The sequence below is a fragment of the Cotesia glomerata genome, linkage group LG2 (genome assembly GCF_020080835.1).
Source record: "Cotesia glomerata isolate CgM1 linkage group LG2, MPM_Cglom_v2.3, whole genome shotgun sequence".
Lineage (NCBI taxonomy): Eukaryota > Metazoa > Arthropoda > Insecta > Hymenoptera > Braconidae > Cotesia > Cotesia glomerata.
In genome coordinates, this window is record NC_058159.1 from 4,589,949 (window position 1) to 4,607,166 (window position 17,218).

Consider the following 17,218-nt stretch of genomic DNA (forward strand, 5'->3'; position numbering starts at 1 on the left):
TTCAAAATGATATTCTTGGTTAAAGAATTATTCTCTTGAATCAAGTTAATTTTTTTTCATTGTATACGTAAAAAAATTTAATTTCAATCTTGAAAATTTTTTACAAAAGCTAGAAAAATCATTATTTAAAAAAAAATAACATAAATTTTCAATCTAATCAATTAATAGTTTAAATGTAATCATCAATATCTTTCCGAATATTAACTTTATTAATTAGTGACCATTAACCCAAAAATATAAAAATGAAAGTGAATTTTTTTGATAAATTAAAAACTTAGTTATTATAAATAATACAATATCCCCGATCTCTTTAACTAAAACATCGAGCACTTACACAAAAAACTAAATGACGCTCATTTCAGAGTAATTTAAAATTAAAAATGTTAAGTGCTTTTAATAAACGCACCCAAACAATTATCTTAATTATATTCCTAAAAAAAAAAAAATAAATAAAAATATTAATTAAAAGTAAATTTTTTTCTTATTGCAGGAGGATAAAGATCTAGTGCACGAGTTTGTGCAAAATGACGGGCTGGCATGTCTCATCAAGGTCGGGAATGAAGCGGACCAGAATTACCAGAATTACATACTCAGAGGTGAATACTAAATTGCAATCCATTAATATTTATGTTTACACATAATCAATGTACCGTACACTGGATATTTAACCGATGTGATATGATATCGGTTACCACCATACTAGCTATTAAACTCTTGTAGACGAAATATCAGTGGTGCATGGTGTGTGGTGTAAGTTTAAGAGTCGATAGGGAAAGGAAGAGAAAGAGATGAAGGCTTAGTAAAGTTTATGCAAGCATTTATTGGTTATTTGCCACGTGCAATTTGCCCAGTTGAGCAACTATTAATTACATTAAATAGTCCATCTCAAAGTTCGCTGGTTCCTCGGTACAGTCTTAGTCACAAATTCGGGTAAATCACTCCAAGTTATAGTTATAGATATAGCGATAGTTGTAGTTTAAGATCCATCAGGCTTAAGTGCCTAAGCTTATTATCGAGGAGATTCAAAGCCAACGTTTCTGACTGCAACGATCACTGGCTCGTAAGGCAACGGGTTTCAGCTAGTCAATCCGACCCCGGCTAATTTCATTCCTTATAATTGGTCCGTCTTACTAATTCTATTTGACCTACGGTCTAATCATATCGATTTTGGTCTATTCAATGAAATTTGAAGATTTTTTAATAGATTTTATTGAAATCTAAGTATTGTACACTGATAAAAAAATTAACTTGATTCAAGAGAGAAAAATCTTGAACCAAAAATATTATTTTTCAAAATTTCATTGCTTTGAATCAAAATAATTTTTTTCTATGCAAAAATAATAAAAATTTTTAATAAAAAAAAAAAAAAAAAAAAAAATAATAATAATATGATACTAAAATCAGCGAAATTTGACCATTTTTTTTTTAATAATAAATTAGTACTAAAAAATATTTTGAAAAATTGTAATCAAAGTTTTATTTTATTTTTTAATCGTGAAATTTTTATGATAATCTATATTATTAAGAGAATAAGCAAAATTTTGTGGCCAGTGTATTTATATGATAAAATGGGTTTTTATGGTTAAATTTGGTATCATTGGAAAATTCTTGACTTGAATTTGTGCCTTTTCAAGGTGTCATATCATTCTCACCAATAGTCAATTTATTATGATAAATATTTAGGCTGCATTCGAAAATGCTCTATCTCTAGAAAAATAATTAAGAAAAGACCTTTTATCTTGTGAAATATTGACATTTTTAACGATATACGCTCATCCCGATAATACACTCATCGAGACCTTTCATTTGAGTACTCACATCAATTTTTCATATATTTTATATATTTATATATATGAATATATGAAAAGGATATCAAAATGCATGTGGGTACTCAAATGAAAGCTCTTGATAAGTGTAACATCGGGATGAGCTTATATCTTTAATAACGTCAATAGTTAAAAAAGGCTACATAATTAAGAAATGACCTTTTATTTTTTGAACTATTGACATTTTTAAAGATATAAGCTCATTCTGATGTTACACTAATCGAAAGCTTTCATTTGAGTACCCACATCAATTTTTCATATATTTTATATATTCATATATATATGAATATATGAATATATGAAAAATATATCAAAATGCATGTGGGTACTCAAATGAAAGCTCTTGATGAGTGTAACTTCGGAATGAGCTTATATCTTTAAAAATGTCAATATTTAAAAAAGTACAGTGCAATTTAACAAAAGTCACTATTCAATAAAGCAAAATTTTATTTATTTATAGTTCACAAGTCACGGCAGCCACTATGTGACTGCAAGGTTGCTAGTTTTTTTATTAAGAAAAATATCAAAAATTGTAAGTTGTCTGTTTATGTCAGTTTCATAAATTCAAACTTTCAGTATTAAATCTGACGAAAAAACTTTAATTTTTATAACATTCATCGGATCATTGAGATTTTTTTACTAAAAATAAAAATGAATATAATAACGTGTTTATTGGCAAACAGGAATCATTAATTAATATGAGTATTAATGACTATCAAAAAATACGACGGTACGTTATTGCGTACAGCTGTTGTCCGATGATAATTTATTGGGTCTTTCATCATCATAAATTGAAGCCAATTAATTTAAAAAAAATTAATTACTGTAATATTCAAAATTTATTATTGGTGAACTCCGAGTCAATTTATTGTAATTAATGTCGGGTGAATAAAGTGGGAAAAATCCCGCAGCGGATGCTCATTTAATAAATTCATTGGTTGCGGTTTTTTAAATTTATTCCTTTGTATAACAGTAAGAGATTAATATAAATTCTTGTAGATTTTTTGAACATGTATTTAGTGAGGAAAATGAATAAACAATTCTCTAATTGTTTTCCATTAGAACAACCGGTGTATAATTAAATATAATAATATTACAAACCATGAAAGCAATTAAATATTATAGCTCTTAATATATAAAATTTTAATTATAATAATTATCGACGCACCAGTAACAGCGATTAAATATTGATAAATAGTAATATCAGTGCATATAATATTTAAAAATTATAACGCTTCGTTAATTCAATCTAGGACTAATCAGCTTTTACGTAATCACTCGCGGTTTGTGTAATGATAACGTTTGTAGTTTAAAGCACGATTATCTGCATTCGAGCAAGCATCCAGCGAACCGGGCTGCCGTCCGAGCACTCCTACCAACAGTCACCCATATAATTGAGTAGATTTCGCGAGAGTGAATCCTGAAAATTATTTTAAATTATCTCCCGAATTCCCGATTCATTTTACGCTCGATTTACCCTTCAGTATCATTTTTTTAATTATTATTACTATTATTATCACAAAAAAATCCTTGAGCATTGTTTTGCGTCAGAGTATAGGCTTCTTCTTTTTCTTCTTTCATTAAATTGAAAAAATTTTCCTTTGTCATACCATTTCTACGCAGAAGAAAACATGGTAAAAAAACTCCTTGGAATTTTCACGAGATTAATTAATCATAGAATTCAAATTTCATTATATTCTAATTTAAATTTCATTCTTTTGATATTATTATTTTGATATAAAATATTAATTACTTCCAGTTGCCATTTTAATAGTTTATTTATTTTTAATGAAGGAATTGATTAAGACGTACTTCTTTAATTATTTCATTTTATTTTTCTCAATAGAATTTTACTTAAAAAGCAATTATTCGAACGATCATAAAAAAATAAATTGTGTAAACACGAACGTAATATGGTAATTATTATTATGTTGGCATAATTAGAGAAATTTTTTTCTTCTGTCTAATAAATCTCACAGCTAAAAAAATCTTTGATTATATATATATTTTAATTTATATCATGTTCTGTATATTTATAATTCGATATTTACAATTTAAGTAGGAATATACATGAATAAATTTATTGTCGAAATTTAATGAACCAATGACCAAATTAAAGAAAAAAAAAACAATTTTAAGTACAGCTTAAAAGTAAAAACTTATAAATAATAAACTTTGTTAGTAAAATCAAAGCAAATTTAATGAAATGAAAAATTTTGATCAATTATCAAAATAAATAAACAGCATTTAAATGAGTTATTTTAATTTCTATAGATGATAATGATCATCATTCTTTAATCAGTTACAATGTTGCATAGAAATTATTTATTTATTTATTTGACGCCAATCGGCATTATACAACAATTAGTACATTCTTTAAATTATAAGATATTAATTATAAATTATAAAATCTGAAAATTTTGGCTCGAAAATGATACACAAATTATTACCATACTTACAAAAAATATACTTAATTTAAAAGAAAAAATCTTGAAACAAAAAAATCGTTTTGAAAAATTTTTCGTCTTGAATTAATAAGCTAAAAAATTCTTGAATTAATAATAAATTGTAGTAACTTTTAACTGGTTTAATAATTTATCTTTTTGAATCAAGACAATAAACTTATTCAAAATGATACTCTTGGATCAAGATTTTTTTTTCTTGAATCAAGTTAATTTTTGCAAAATCACTGCAAAAAAATAGCAATAATCTTTATTTTATAGAGTATCATTTACGATTTTAAAAAAGTAAAGCTGGTTATTTATATTATGTAGAATGGTAAATGTAACCACTTTATTTTCTCCATGTAAGACACCAGTAACTTTGAAATGAAGCAATAAAAAAGTAAATGAAGCTTTGCGAAGACAATTTCGGTGTATATGTAGTATTTTTTCATTTAATCATGAGATGAGACGTATGAAATAACAAAAAGTATCAAGCATGACTACTCCACTACTTTTAGCAAGTATAACTACTTTAGTAACATATACCCCTATTTTTTACAACTATACAAAACACACAGAGTGTGCGTGTGTACATTTCACCCTTCATAAATCTTGAGCGACTTGGGTCAGAAGTGGTAGCAGCCCGGATAAAGAAGGTGAATGTGTGAACAAGTTGAAGTGAGACTTAAAAGTGCCTCGAAAGAGACAGGAGGCAAAAGAGCCTGCCGAGAGTATAAGGTGACAAGAGGGTGTGAGGATAAGGATAAAAGTACCGACTAGGGAAAGGGAGGACATAGAAGGTACCAGGGAATCGGGATGCTGCAAAAGCGACTATAACAAATGGGCTGGAACTTGTATACGAAGCATAGTTTAATTAAAGTTACTCCGTCCGGCGGTAGCATGCTGCAATTTAGAAAAGTAAAAAAAGGATTAAAAAATTCAGACCAACCCCTTCGCGCGATGGAATGACTCAACCTCTACTCGCTTGATTCCCATTCTCATCTAGTCCTCTAGTTCTCATCCTCATCCACTTGCTGGTTCTCTGCTTCTGCTCCTGCTCCTATTCTGTTACCGCCTCAACCTCATTCTCGTCCTCGTCCCTTTCGGGGTGTGCATTGATTAAGCCGTGAAATAATTCACACTACTCTTCCCACATCCCACCTGCAGAGAAAGACTATAACCGGGCTTTCATCGCGATAATAATTACACCATAGCTATTAAATATATATTTTATATTTAATATCCACCTTTCAATTTAATTTTATACTTACTGCCCGATCAGCTGTTTGATTAATTTTATTTAATTATCTGTTATCGGTTTGAATTTTACTTTATTTTTTTTATCGGTTTAAATAATTTTTTTTTTTCAATTGACTTAATTTATGATCATCTTATTTAATTATCAATAATAGTTTATAGGAAATTTGGATAATAATTCGCGTTATTAATGCCAAAAGGACGTATAAAAAAAAATTTTTCTCTTATCAACTTAAAAATGTGTTTAATATATAAATCTGTGGAAAAAAATGACAAAAAAAATTTTTTTCAGTCTGCTTTTTTAAATTTAAGACGAAAAATTCTTTAAAAAAACTGTATGTACATAAAAAAAAATTCTATTTTTATTTTTTTAATTTTTCAAAATTGAACATTTGAATTTCTGGCTATGAAAATTGATAATTTTTGAAAATTAAATTAAATTTTTATAAATAAGGTTTTTTTTTTTTATTACATTTTTAATATCCCAACAACCTCTTAAAGTTCAAAAAAATTTCTATTTACAACGCTTGATAAAGTCCTGAAAAGAACGAAGCGTCGTACAAAGATAATAAATGAATCATTTAATAACACATAATTGCTATCCAAAATTTCCTCAGAGCTATTATCGACTTTTATAAAAAATTTTTTTTATAATACAACTAAAGTATGTAAATAACTTAGGGATTATTACACTCGAGGAAGAGAGTATCGTAGAATTTTTTATGCATTTTGTTTCGCTTTTTACTAGAGTAAAATTTCAAAGGAGTGAAAAAGCTTTATTATATATGAATAAATTAACCCTTCAGTAAGTTACTGCCTTTGAAAAAAGCTTGATACAACTCAAGTTATTTTCGCCCTTAGAGCTTTGTTGTAAATAAAATTTCACATCTCAAACATTTCTTTTGAAAATTTACACCCGCTGCTAATTCCATAATGATGATGAATTATTCAAATTTTATAAGTTAATTAAAGTTTTCAGTTAGAATAAAGTAAACACAATTTATTAAGAAAATCTTATTTTATAAAAAAAAATTCTACTGCTACTTAATTTAATGCGGTACCAAAAATTGATTACTTTTCAATACGAATAAATTTTTCTGTAAGTAAACAACTTTTTACTCTCTTTGAGTAATACTCCGTCAGATCGTCTAGCTTCTATCAATACCTTCAGCAGACGATTTATGCAGGTACAAAAAATATTTTCATTTCATAGATTTTATTAAAAAAAAAAAATAAATTTTCTGCAAACATAAGTCACAATTTTAACTTGCAATAATTTTTAATTAATTATAATTAAAATTCTTGAATTGGATTTAATTAAAGTAAAAAAAATTGTTAGTAATAATAATAAATAACTTAGAAAGAAAGTGAATTAAATAAAGGGAGTAACTAACGAAAAAAAAGGTTGATTAAAATAGATAGGAATGGGTGAAATAAAAAGGTTGAGGAGCGAGCATTCATTGAGGTTATTTGTCAGTAGGATTTAGGATTCCCAGTGTCAGCAATTAAACGTACACAAAACGATCTATTGTATCCGGCTAAATAGGGGGTTATCCAAAAGCAATTTAAAATAGCAGGTCAGAAGAAAATACCGGAATTTACGTATAGTAAACACTTGTTAGCGGGATTTTGTTCGCACTCGCACGCGATCCACCATTGGAGGTTCGGTTCTGCTTCTCATTTGCCGGGTTGGAGCCGTTCCACTAAACTGTACACTATAGCCGTTTTATACTAATACAACGAGCCATTGCAGTCGCAATTGAACCACTACACGGTCCACGGGCAAGCTCCAGCCAAAATGTGTGATACCAGCAGAGTATAGCCAAGTAAAACAGAGACAGAGACAGAGAGCACCCTCCGAAACTTTACGAGGCACTCGAAAACGCCTCTGCTCGCAAACAGGAGCTTTTTGCCGACGCGAGCTTTATCGTTTTGGTGTAATTCCTCCCGGCGAGATGGAAGAGCTGACCGGAATTGGGCCGAGCGAGGACCTGGACAGGGGAGGCCAACGGTTCCTTCCCTTTGCAACTTAAACTTCAACGTTCTATTAACTGTGTCACCTAAATGTTCACCTAGGGAGTCTCATCAAAGTTACCGCTCGATCCAGTGAGCCCAATAAATACATTCACCATCAAACTACAGGCTCCTAAGTCTGCTCCTGACGCTGAAACTTTTATCCTACTTGACCCTTTTATCACTCCAATGAACCGCTGAAAGTTTATCCAAACTGGGGTTTCATTATCGGGTTAATTCATCAATTCATTTGGAGACTCAATGACCTCTGGACCCCGCCACCCTTCATAAATTTAATTAAAGGAACTTCATTTGCTTCTATTGGTTACTATTTATCACTGTTTTATTACCTCCAACTTTCTTAGACGGCTAATTATTTCTTTCTAATTGTTTCAAAGTTTTAATGAGCGGTAATGATGGCTAGAAAATTTCTATTGTGATAAAAAAAATTATTTTGGTCCAAAGAAATTAATTTTTAGGTAAAAAAATTTCTTTTTTTCAAAAGAGTTTTTATTTTGCTCAAATAATAAAGTTGGTAATATTTAGAACTAATATTACTGCTCATTTTAATCCAAGAAATAAATTTTTGGACGAAGAATGTGTTTGTGAAGAATTTTTCTGAAGAATTTTAATTTTTTTACTCAAGAGTGAATTTCTTGAATCAAAAAAACTTAATAGCTACTCTTTATAATTTTATAATTCTACTTTTGCTGCTAAAAATTTGGGTGTTATTTCATAACACAGTAATTGACATTTTTTTTAATTTTTTCAATCTTTTTTTGTAGTAAAAAAAAATCTACATTCTAAATTGATAAAAAATTTGATTTAGACATCGAATATATCTGAATACAAAATTTTTTAAGAACAAAAACATCATAATGTTTACTTAAAGTACTGAAAAATTTCAAAAAAAATAAAAAAAAAAATGTAAGTAAAAATTTTGCAGTTACTCTATTTTGAAATGAGACAGCTGTAAATTTTTTATAGCAAAAGTAAAATTTTGAGCAATGTAGTTTTGTTCTTTAGTTTACAATATATTAAACATAATTGTACAATTTCTTATCATAACTAATAACCCTCATCTTGTGACCAACTCGTCGAACATTGATTTCCGATGTCTTTCTAATATTAAAATCAAAGCTGCAAATTAAATTAAATTAAATTAAGGCTAAATATCATTGTATTTCTATTATAACTTTTACCTATTATTATAAACTTAGTAATTTTTACCATTATTATTATAGATAATTTCCCATTATTACCATCATCACTAATTTACGACTTCTCTCTTGTACGCATATCTACTTTAATCACTGTATAAAGCCGATTGGCATTACTCTCATGAAAAAGAAAAAATATATATCGAAATACACAAAAAATATATTTTAAATATACTTTTTTTATATTTTTAACTATGTATTTTAAGATATATCTTGAATAATATATAAAATATATATGAAAATCGGCCAAAAGTTAGTTATTAAAAATATATTTATTATACATATTTTTTTTTCATTGGGGTAATTTACTAAATAAATAAATAATTAAAAAGTAACCCTTTGAAATAATAATTTCTAGCTTTGGGTCAAGTGATGCTCTACGTAGACGGAATGAACGGGGTGATGGAGCATGGTCAAACAGTACAATGGCTGTACACTCTAATAGCGAGCAGATTTCGCCTGGTGGTGAAGACAGCGCTCAAACTGCTCCTCGTCTTTGTGGAGTACGTCGAAACCAATAGCCTGCTATTAGTGAGGGCTGTCAGATCAGTAGACACCTCGCGTGGCATGATCCCCTGGACCAACGTTATGAAGCTTCTCAAGGATTACGACGCAGCGGACACTGAGCTACTCATTTACGCGACGACACTCGTCAACAAGTGCCTGAATGGGATTCCGGACCAAGATACTTACTACGACCAGGTCGACTGTCTAGAAGAGCAGGGGATCGAGGGCATTATCCAGCGCTATATGTCCAAGCAGGGCACCGATCTCGATCTCCTCAGGCAGTTTCAAATTTACGAGGCCGTTTTGCACCACGAGGACGGCAATGACCGCGGCTCGCCCATCCGACAGCTCGACGATAATATCAGGTGATTTATTCTTAACTTGAATTTAAATCCTTTATCTTCCATCTAATTCAATTGGTTACTTGTCGAAATATCTAACGCTCCAATATTTATTGCTATCCTCTATCTATATTATATCATTTTAACTTCAATAAAAAGTTAATTGAAAAGTATTAATTAGATAAATCAAATCATTAGTTCGTTAATTAACTAAAAATTAAGAAAGTTTTATCTATTCTTATATGTATACTAATATACCTATATATATTTATAAGAAGTTGGAAAAACTTTTTTTATCTGAAGGGTTTGATAACTTTTTAAGAAAAAAAAATTTTAAATCAATAAAATATCTCGATAACAAGGTTTTTTGATAAAACTGTTCGTCTAATTGGATTGAGATAATTTTAGAACTTCAAAAAAATATTTTATAAAAATTTCGAAATTAAACGAAAAAAATTAAAAAAAAAGTGCCATTCAGCAGCCGAAATGGAAGTAGATTTCATTTTATTGCTTATTAATCAAAATTACAATTAGAATTTAACGTATGATTTTATGAAATTTTCATTTTATTTTTTTTATTAGACAATTACGATTGTGATGATTACAAAAAATTTTATGAAACGAATGCAATACCAAATTTCATAATTGGCATGGCGGAATAAGACTTAATTTTAAGACTACACATATGATATGGTACTCAAATTTAAGCTCATTGAAAGAGCTTTCAAATGCAACTTACAGAGATTCAATAAGTTATCCCATTCAAAAGTTATTCGAGTAAGAAGGTGAAAAAATATGAATTTTTATGGTTTTAAAAATTTTGAAATCCTGGCATTTCTAAATTACTTGACCGATTAAGCTTATCTTCGAATTTGACTTTGGTTTCTATCTGTAGAATAAGTATGTTGAGTTTGGTAAAGATCAGTTGTAAATTGGCGACGCTGTCGTCGTGATAAGTCGCGTTATATCTGATGTATACATACATATATAAACTTTTGAACCATATGTATTTTCTGACTCAGCTCGTCAAGTTAAGCCGGAATATAGTAAAATTTTTCAAAAGAAATCTACTAAAAAACTCAAAAGTTTCTTTGACCTTACATAATATTTGAATTAAATTTATAAAAAAATTACTGAAAATATTTTTTTTATAATTTTCAATTTATTACAAAAATATATACCTATTTAAAAATATTTTTTTCCATATTATTGAAATAAAAAATGGAAAGTTTCAATTCGTGACTTCTGAATATAAATATTAAGGAAGCTCGAGCGTAACTAATGAGTCAAAATAATGTTAAAATTTTTTTTTTTAATTTTAGCCTTCCCAATATTCGTCAAAATTCTTTATTTTAATTTAAAATAATTAAAATAATTTAATAATTGATGATTTTTACTTATTTAATAAAGTAAAGTAATAAAATAACTTTTGTATTTATTACTTCCCGGATTAAATAAACAGATTTGGCAAAAGCGCGTTTGATTATACCCATTACAGAGACGTGCATGAGTGTGTGAGTTTAACATTTCTCTCTATGTAACTATATTTCTATTCTTTTCTTTTTTCTAAGCTGTTGACGCGATGTTGTCAAATCTTTATTCGAATAAATAACTGACGATAAACGAATTACAAACATAAAATTTAACTTTAAATATTTCAAAACTTATATCGGTAATGTATTATTATCAAATTGTTTTTATATTTTGCAATAATCCAAGTTTCTTGTGTATAGTTTTTTATCGTTAAAGTTGGAAGTTTAATATTGAAAAAAATAATTAAAGTCTCGACAAAAGTTTGTCCGCCATAAGAGCCCTTGTATAAGGAGATAAAATATGTGATTTTTAAAACAATATCTAAGTAACTAAACGGTGAATCTTTTTAAGATTTTGGGATTAGATAAATGACGCATTTATTTATACGTATACTTAATTTCAAAGCTCAAAGTTGAAAATTATTTTTTACATTAGAATCGCTCGAACTCTCTTAAAGGCTAAAATTTTGATCAGGTATTTATTTTAGCATTTTCTTTTTGGAAAAAAATTCAAAGATTGTTAAAAAAATTTTTTTTTAATTTCTTATATTTTATACTATAGCATTAATTATTTATTATTAATAAGTTAACTGTGTTACTTTGGTATTGATTTTCCACCGGATATTCAAACTTTTAACCAAGCTGTTTAATATTGGTTTATTTACTTATTTACTTATTTATTTTGGATTAAATAGGAAAACATTACGAAGCAGAAAATCACTAGTGGATTCACATGAGCGACGTAAATCACGACGACATTCAACAGGAACTTCACCACTCTCGATGTCTCTAAATTCGCGTTTAAGTCCCCGCTTAAATCACTCGCTGGGGCTGAATTCACTGAACGGAACATTTAATTCCGGCATACCGACGCCGGTTGACGACGACGACGAATCGAGCAGTTCCCAGAGTTCACAGGGTCTCGATGTCCAGCTTAACGGTAGTTACAAAGAAAATAAAGACGACGCGGGAGTAACACCGGCACTTAGACGGCGACGTGAGCGTGCCGAAAGGCAGAGGAGTTTCATCCGAGAACAACAGGAAGCGACAGCTAATATGAGGGCGTCAATCGGAAATTTGGACGGCAGCGAAGGTGAGTTTAACTTTTCATTTATTTTATCTTTAACTTTAAACTTTTTATCGCGCACTAGCTGAAAGTTTTATTGAATGTTGACGAGGTAGTTTATATTTTTTTATTTTTTATGGTCTGACACAGCGCCCGCGTACGTATCGAATGGGCTAAGATACACGAACGGGTCTTCAGCTTACGACCGGAACAGCGATTCCCCCAGCAATAAAGTACCCCGAGCAAACAGCCGCAAGGATCTTACACCCTTGATGAACGCCGCTAACAAGCTTGATTCCGAGGAAAAGAAACCACCGGCCCAATCGCCTTCTCCGGTAGTTTGGTACGGGAAAAACCCGGATGAAACTACCGGTGGTATCGAATGCAATGAGCTGCTCAATCACACCACCAATGAGGACGAGGATCGCCGGGTTCTTGTACAAATTAAACGCGAGGGTACTGTTAAAGATCTAACACAAAAGCTCGCTGCACAGAATTTAATACCCAGCAGTCCTGTCGAGGATAAAGTGTCTAGGTACTTTTATTTCTTAATTAACAGTTAACTTTATTCGTTTGCTGCTATTAACCTCCGGCGTACTTGTGTTTCACTCCTCGTTTTATTTTATTCTTCTCGCTCTTCGCCATTACTTGTTGCTAATATTTTATTTATTACTAGCTAGAATTTCCATGTATTTTGTTTAGCTATAAAACTTTTCAATGAATAATGTACTGAAGAATAATAAGACCTAGTTAAGAAATATTTGTGATAAAATTTAAAATAAACGATTTAATAAAAAATTGTCCATATTATGCATTGTTTTAGGAAATTTTTCAAGTATTATTTAAATATGAGATTTGTTAAAAATTAAATTTTTTTTCTTGATTTTGTTATTTTCTGCAGCAAATTTATGTATCTAGAGTCCAAAATAATGATAAAAATTTTTTAACATTTTTGAAAAATTTATAAATTTTACCGTTCGATCAACAATTTAAAGATGATAAAATAATCTATATTTTTAAGAGAATAAGAAAAATTTTGTTTCCAGGATAGTCTTATGATAAAATCGGTTTTTTTTAGTGAAATTTAGTGTCATTGCAAAGGTCTTGACTTGAATTTGTGCCTTATCATTTTATTCTCACCGATAGTCAATTTATTATGATAAATATTTAGGCTGCATTCTAAAATGCTCTATCTCTAGATACATAATTAAGAAATGACCTTGTATTTTGTGAGCTATTGACATTTTTAAACAAATAAGCTCATCCTGATGTTACACTCATCGAGACCTCTCATTTGAGTACCCACATCAATTTTTCATATATTTATATATATTATATATATGTATACATAAAAAATATATAAAAATGCATGTGGGTACTCAAATGAAAACTCTTGATGAGTGTAACATCGGGATGAGCTTATATCTTTAAAAACGTCAGTAGTTAAAAAAGTACAGGGCATTTTAACAAATATCTTGTGAACTATTTACATTTTTAAAGATATAATCTCATCCCGACATTACACTTATCGAGACCTTTCATTTGAGTACCCACATACATTTTTTATATATTTTATATTTATATATATATATGAATATATGAAAATATATCAAAACGCATGTGGGTACTCAAATAAAAGCTCTTGATGAATGTAACATCAGGATGAGCATATATCTTTAAAAATGTCAATATTTAAGAAAGTACAGTGCTATTTAACAAAATTCATTATTTAATAAAGCAAAATTTTATTTATTTATAGTTCACAAGTCACGGCAGTCACATAGCAATTGCAAGGTTGCTAGTTTTTCATTATTTAATAATGATTAACATCAAAATTTATCGATAATTTTATTTTCGGTACAAATATCTCTTATCTAGAATTTATTACCCGATGATTTTTAATCTTTAATACAAATTAAAAATTAATTCTGAGTATTGAAAGGTCAAATCTCTAGAAGTTCAAATTTAAAAATTTAAATTGTCATGATTCAATTCATGAAGTTCATTGAGTCGTTCACTTACAATTAAAATTAAAAAATAAAATAATTGGTATTAATAAATTATTATATAAAAAATTAAAAAAAAAATTGAATGCAGCATACGAGTGACTAATTATAAATCCTAATAATTAAAAAAATTATAATAATTATAATTATATTTCCAAATAACAGAATAGGAGATATGAGCGGATTAATATCGAAAGCAAAAGAAGGCCTCGCAAAATCAAAATCAAAGGCCGACATCGTAAAATCACCAACGGGTGACAGCTTGCCAAAAATAAACGAAGTCAAAAAATCCGAAAATGAGTTGCATTGGGAAGAATTAGTAAACCAGATGAAGCGACCCTTGAGGTTGTGCGATCTCGACTTCACCGATCTGAACTCCGATGACGAAATCGACGTGTTGGGTCCAGTTAGCGTCGCGAACGGTGTTCCTCCACCCCCGCCGCCCATGGCCTCCAATAACTCAAATGGGATCGGACGTGCTCCCCCGCCTCCACCACCCGCTAACAACGCGGGAAAATTTCCACCGCCATTCCCCAATGGACCGCCACCGCTCTTTGGAGTTAACCTTAAATCCAACAGATCTCTCTCAGCCAACCCCATGGACTCTAACAGCAACTCAAACAACTCCACTGGTGGTGGTGTTACCAATAATTCGAGTGGCATTAAAACACACCCTCAGACAGCCATCGCCAAGAAGAATAAAAAGACCGTGAAACTTTTCTGGAAGGAAGTTAGGGATGATCCTATCATTTTGTCACGTCTTGATAAAAATATCATGATATGGGACGAGTTGATTCCTGTTGCTATTGACACTCAGAAACTTGAGCATCTCTTTGAAAGCCGAGCCAAAGATCTCATTACAAAGGTAAGAATAAAGTTTATTTCATTTTTTAATAAACTAAGATTATTATTTTCAATTTATTAGTACAGTTATTTTTAAAAAATTTAATTAAGGTTGATCGGACATTAAGGCAATGTATAGCTGAATTTTTTAAATGTTGTTATCGATCTTTACGTATGAAATTATTTTTTGAAAAAAATTGACCAAGAATTTTCGTATAATTAATTATTAAAAATCGAACTTATGATGTATAATCTATAATAATTGTTAGAAAAAAAAAAATATTCTGACGGCTTCATTTATTTTTTAATAAAAAAAAATTTTTATTTATAAAATAATCATGAGTAAAAGTGATTTAGCGATACACAGAAAGAAAAATTGACTGGAGAACAAAATTCTTGGCTCAAGAAAATTTACGGGTGCCTGTAGGAAGACCGAAGTTGTGTTGGCCTACGTAAAAATTTTTCTTGAAATCCTATTCTTGGTGGAAGTAATTTTTTCTTAATTCAAATTATCATAAATACTTAATATAATAAATTTTTATATCTGATCAAGATTTTTAATTACTTTAGGGAAGCAGCGCCACCTACTTCTACTGAGAAAAAAATTTTCTCACCTTGAGAAAATTTTTCTCTTGAATATTTGATACCCATTTTCTATTATTTTAGCGCGCAATTGTACATATTGAATGAAAAAAAATGATTCAATATTATTTGATCTTGCCATTTGACATGTTAATCAATAAAAATATTAATGAAAACTTACTTCTATCTTAATATTTAAAAAGAAAATTTACTTTTATCAAGAACTAAATTTTTTTGAGTAAGAGGCTGAATTTTCTCAAAACAACAAGATTTTCTTGACTTAAATAAATTTTCTTGGATCAAGATACGTATTTCTTGAAGCAAGAGAATTAATTTTGTTGGAATAAGTGAAATTTTTGTCAAAAAAAATTTTTTTTTTCGCTCAAGAAAATAATTAAGAAAAAAAAATATTTTCTTGGCTCAAGTGAACTTTTTTTTTCTGTGCAGTCCGAAAGAAAATCATGCTTGTCCCATTTCACAATATAGAAACTGCAGAATTTTTTAACTTATTATTATTATTGCATTTTTGATAAACTTAAGTAAACAATCTCACATTTTTTATCTTCTCCGTACAAATTGAATTTTTCATCAGTTTAAAGTGTAACATATGTTTTGAAATGAGGCAGCCGAACAGCACTCTTAAATAAGCAAAAAAACTATCTGTCGTGTCCGAACAACCCTAATAAATTTTATAAATATTTCTTATGAATAAAAACAAGAGTTTCGATATAAAGCACACTATCAATGCTGCGTGTTTGTAAGGGTGCAATTAATTTAAGCTTTGAAAATTTTCTCATTTATTCATTGATTTATATTATATTATATAATATAAAACGAAATTAAATCTAAGCTTTCAATTGATGTGAACGAGACGAAATACGAGTTTGTATTATTTATTTTATGGCAACACATTATTCGTCAAAACCAATAATTGGCGTAAGCGCAGAATAGGTGAAAATACTAACGAATTAATTAGTTAACTAATTGGTTTAAAGTCTGAAAATATAATTAAAAAAATATCTTTCATGCGGTGTAATTATTACTGCAAATATTTTTTTTTTCACTGTTACTCTCAAAAACATATATTTTTTTAACGCGAAGCGCATTCATAGCCGGATTCAAATGTGTTTTTAACGAATCCGTCAACGAATAGTAATTGTAGCGTGCGACTGCTTTTACGGAATCTCGCAGGGTTGAGTGAGCAAACAAAATTTATACTTTTTTTGCTTTTACTGCCTCCGCTGCGTCACTTTTTTTTGTCAACTCCTACCCCAGTTCGACTTTCCAGTAGAGTACAGTCCCAGGAGAATTTTTTTTTCCATTTCCCTTTTGGTAGTTTGTTTTTTTTCTTTATTATTTATTTTTATTTTCTCAATTTAAACTCTGCGCTGCTCAAGCTCTTAACGCTATCGCCTATTTTATGACAAGCTGTTTCATAAGTACGATTCCCGGGTGCTGGTTTGGTATGGGTACCGTTAATTACTCGGGGCTGTAATTGCATCAGAGAATTGTCGGTTCTATGTATTTACATACACGTCCGCCATAAGCGCGCAGACCCTTTTTGTTGTTAGCATTACAATG

The 17,218-nt window shown here is 29.5% G+C and overlaps 1 protein-coding gene across 6 annotated transcripts in view; it reads left to right on the top strand.

The window, feature by feature from the left end:
• LOC123259947 (FH1/FH2 domain-containing protein 3) overlaps nt 1-17,218 on the top strand; it is a 162,849-nt gene that overhangs the window by 120,534 nt on the left and 25,097 nt on the right. For 5 of the 6 annotated variants that reach the window (XM_044720784.1, XM_044720786.1, XR_006508350.1 and 2 more), the window contains 5 exons: nt 491-596; nt 9,119-9,632; nt 11,836-12,233; nt 12,357-12,741; nt 14,378-15,077. In XM_044720784.1, coding sequence (XP_044576719.1) covers nt 491-596; nt 9,119-9,632; nt 11,836-12,233; nt 12,357-12,741; nt 14,378-15,077 — 2,103 coding nt within the window. Of the gene's footprint in view, nt 1-490; nt 597-9,118; nt 9,633-11,835; nt 12,234-12,356; nt 12,742-14,377; nt 15,079-17,218 lie in introns of all 6 variants that reach the window. The other variant, XM_044720785.1, reaches the window with a different exon arrangement.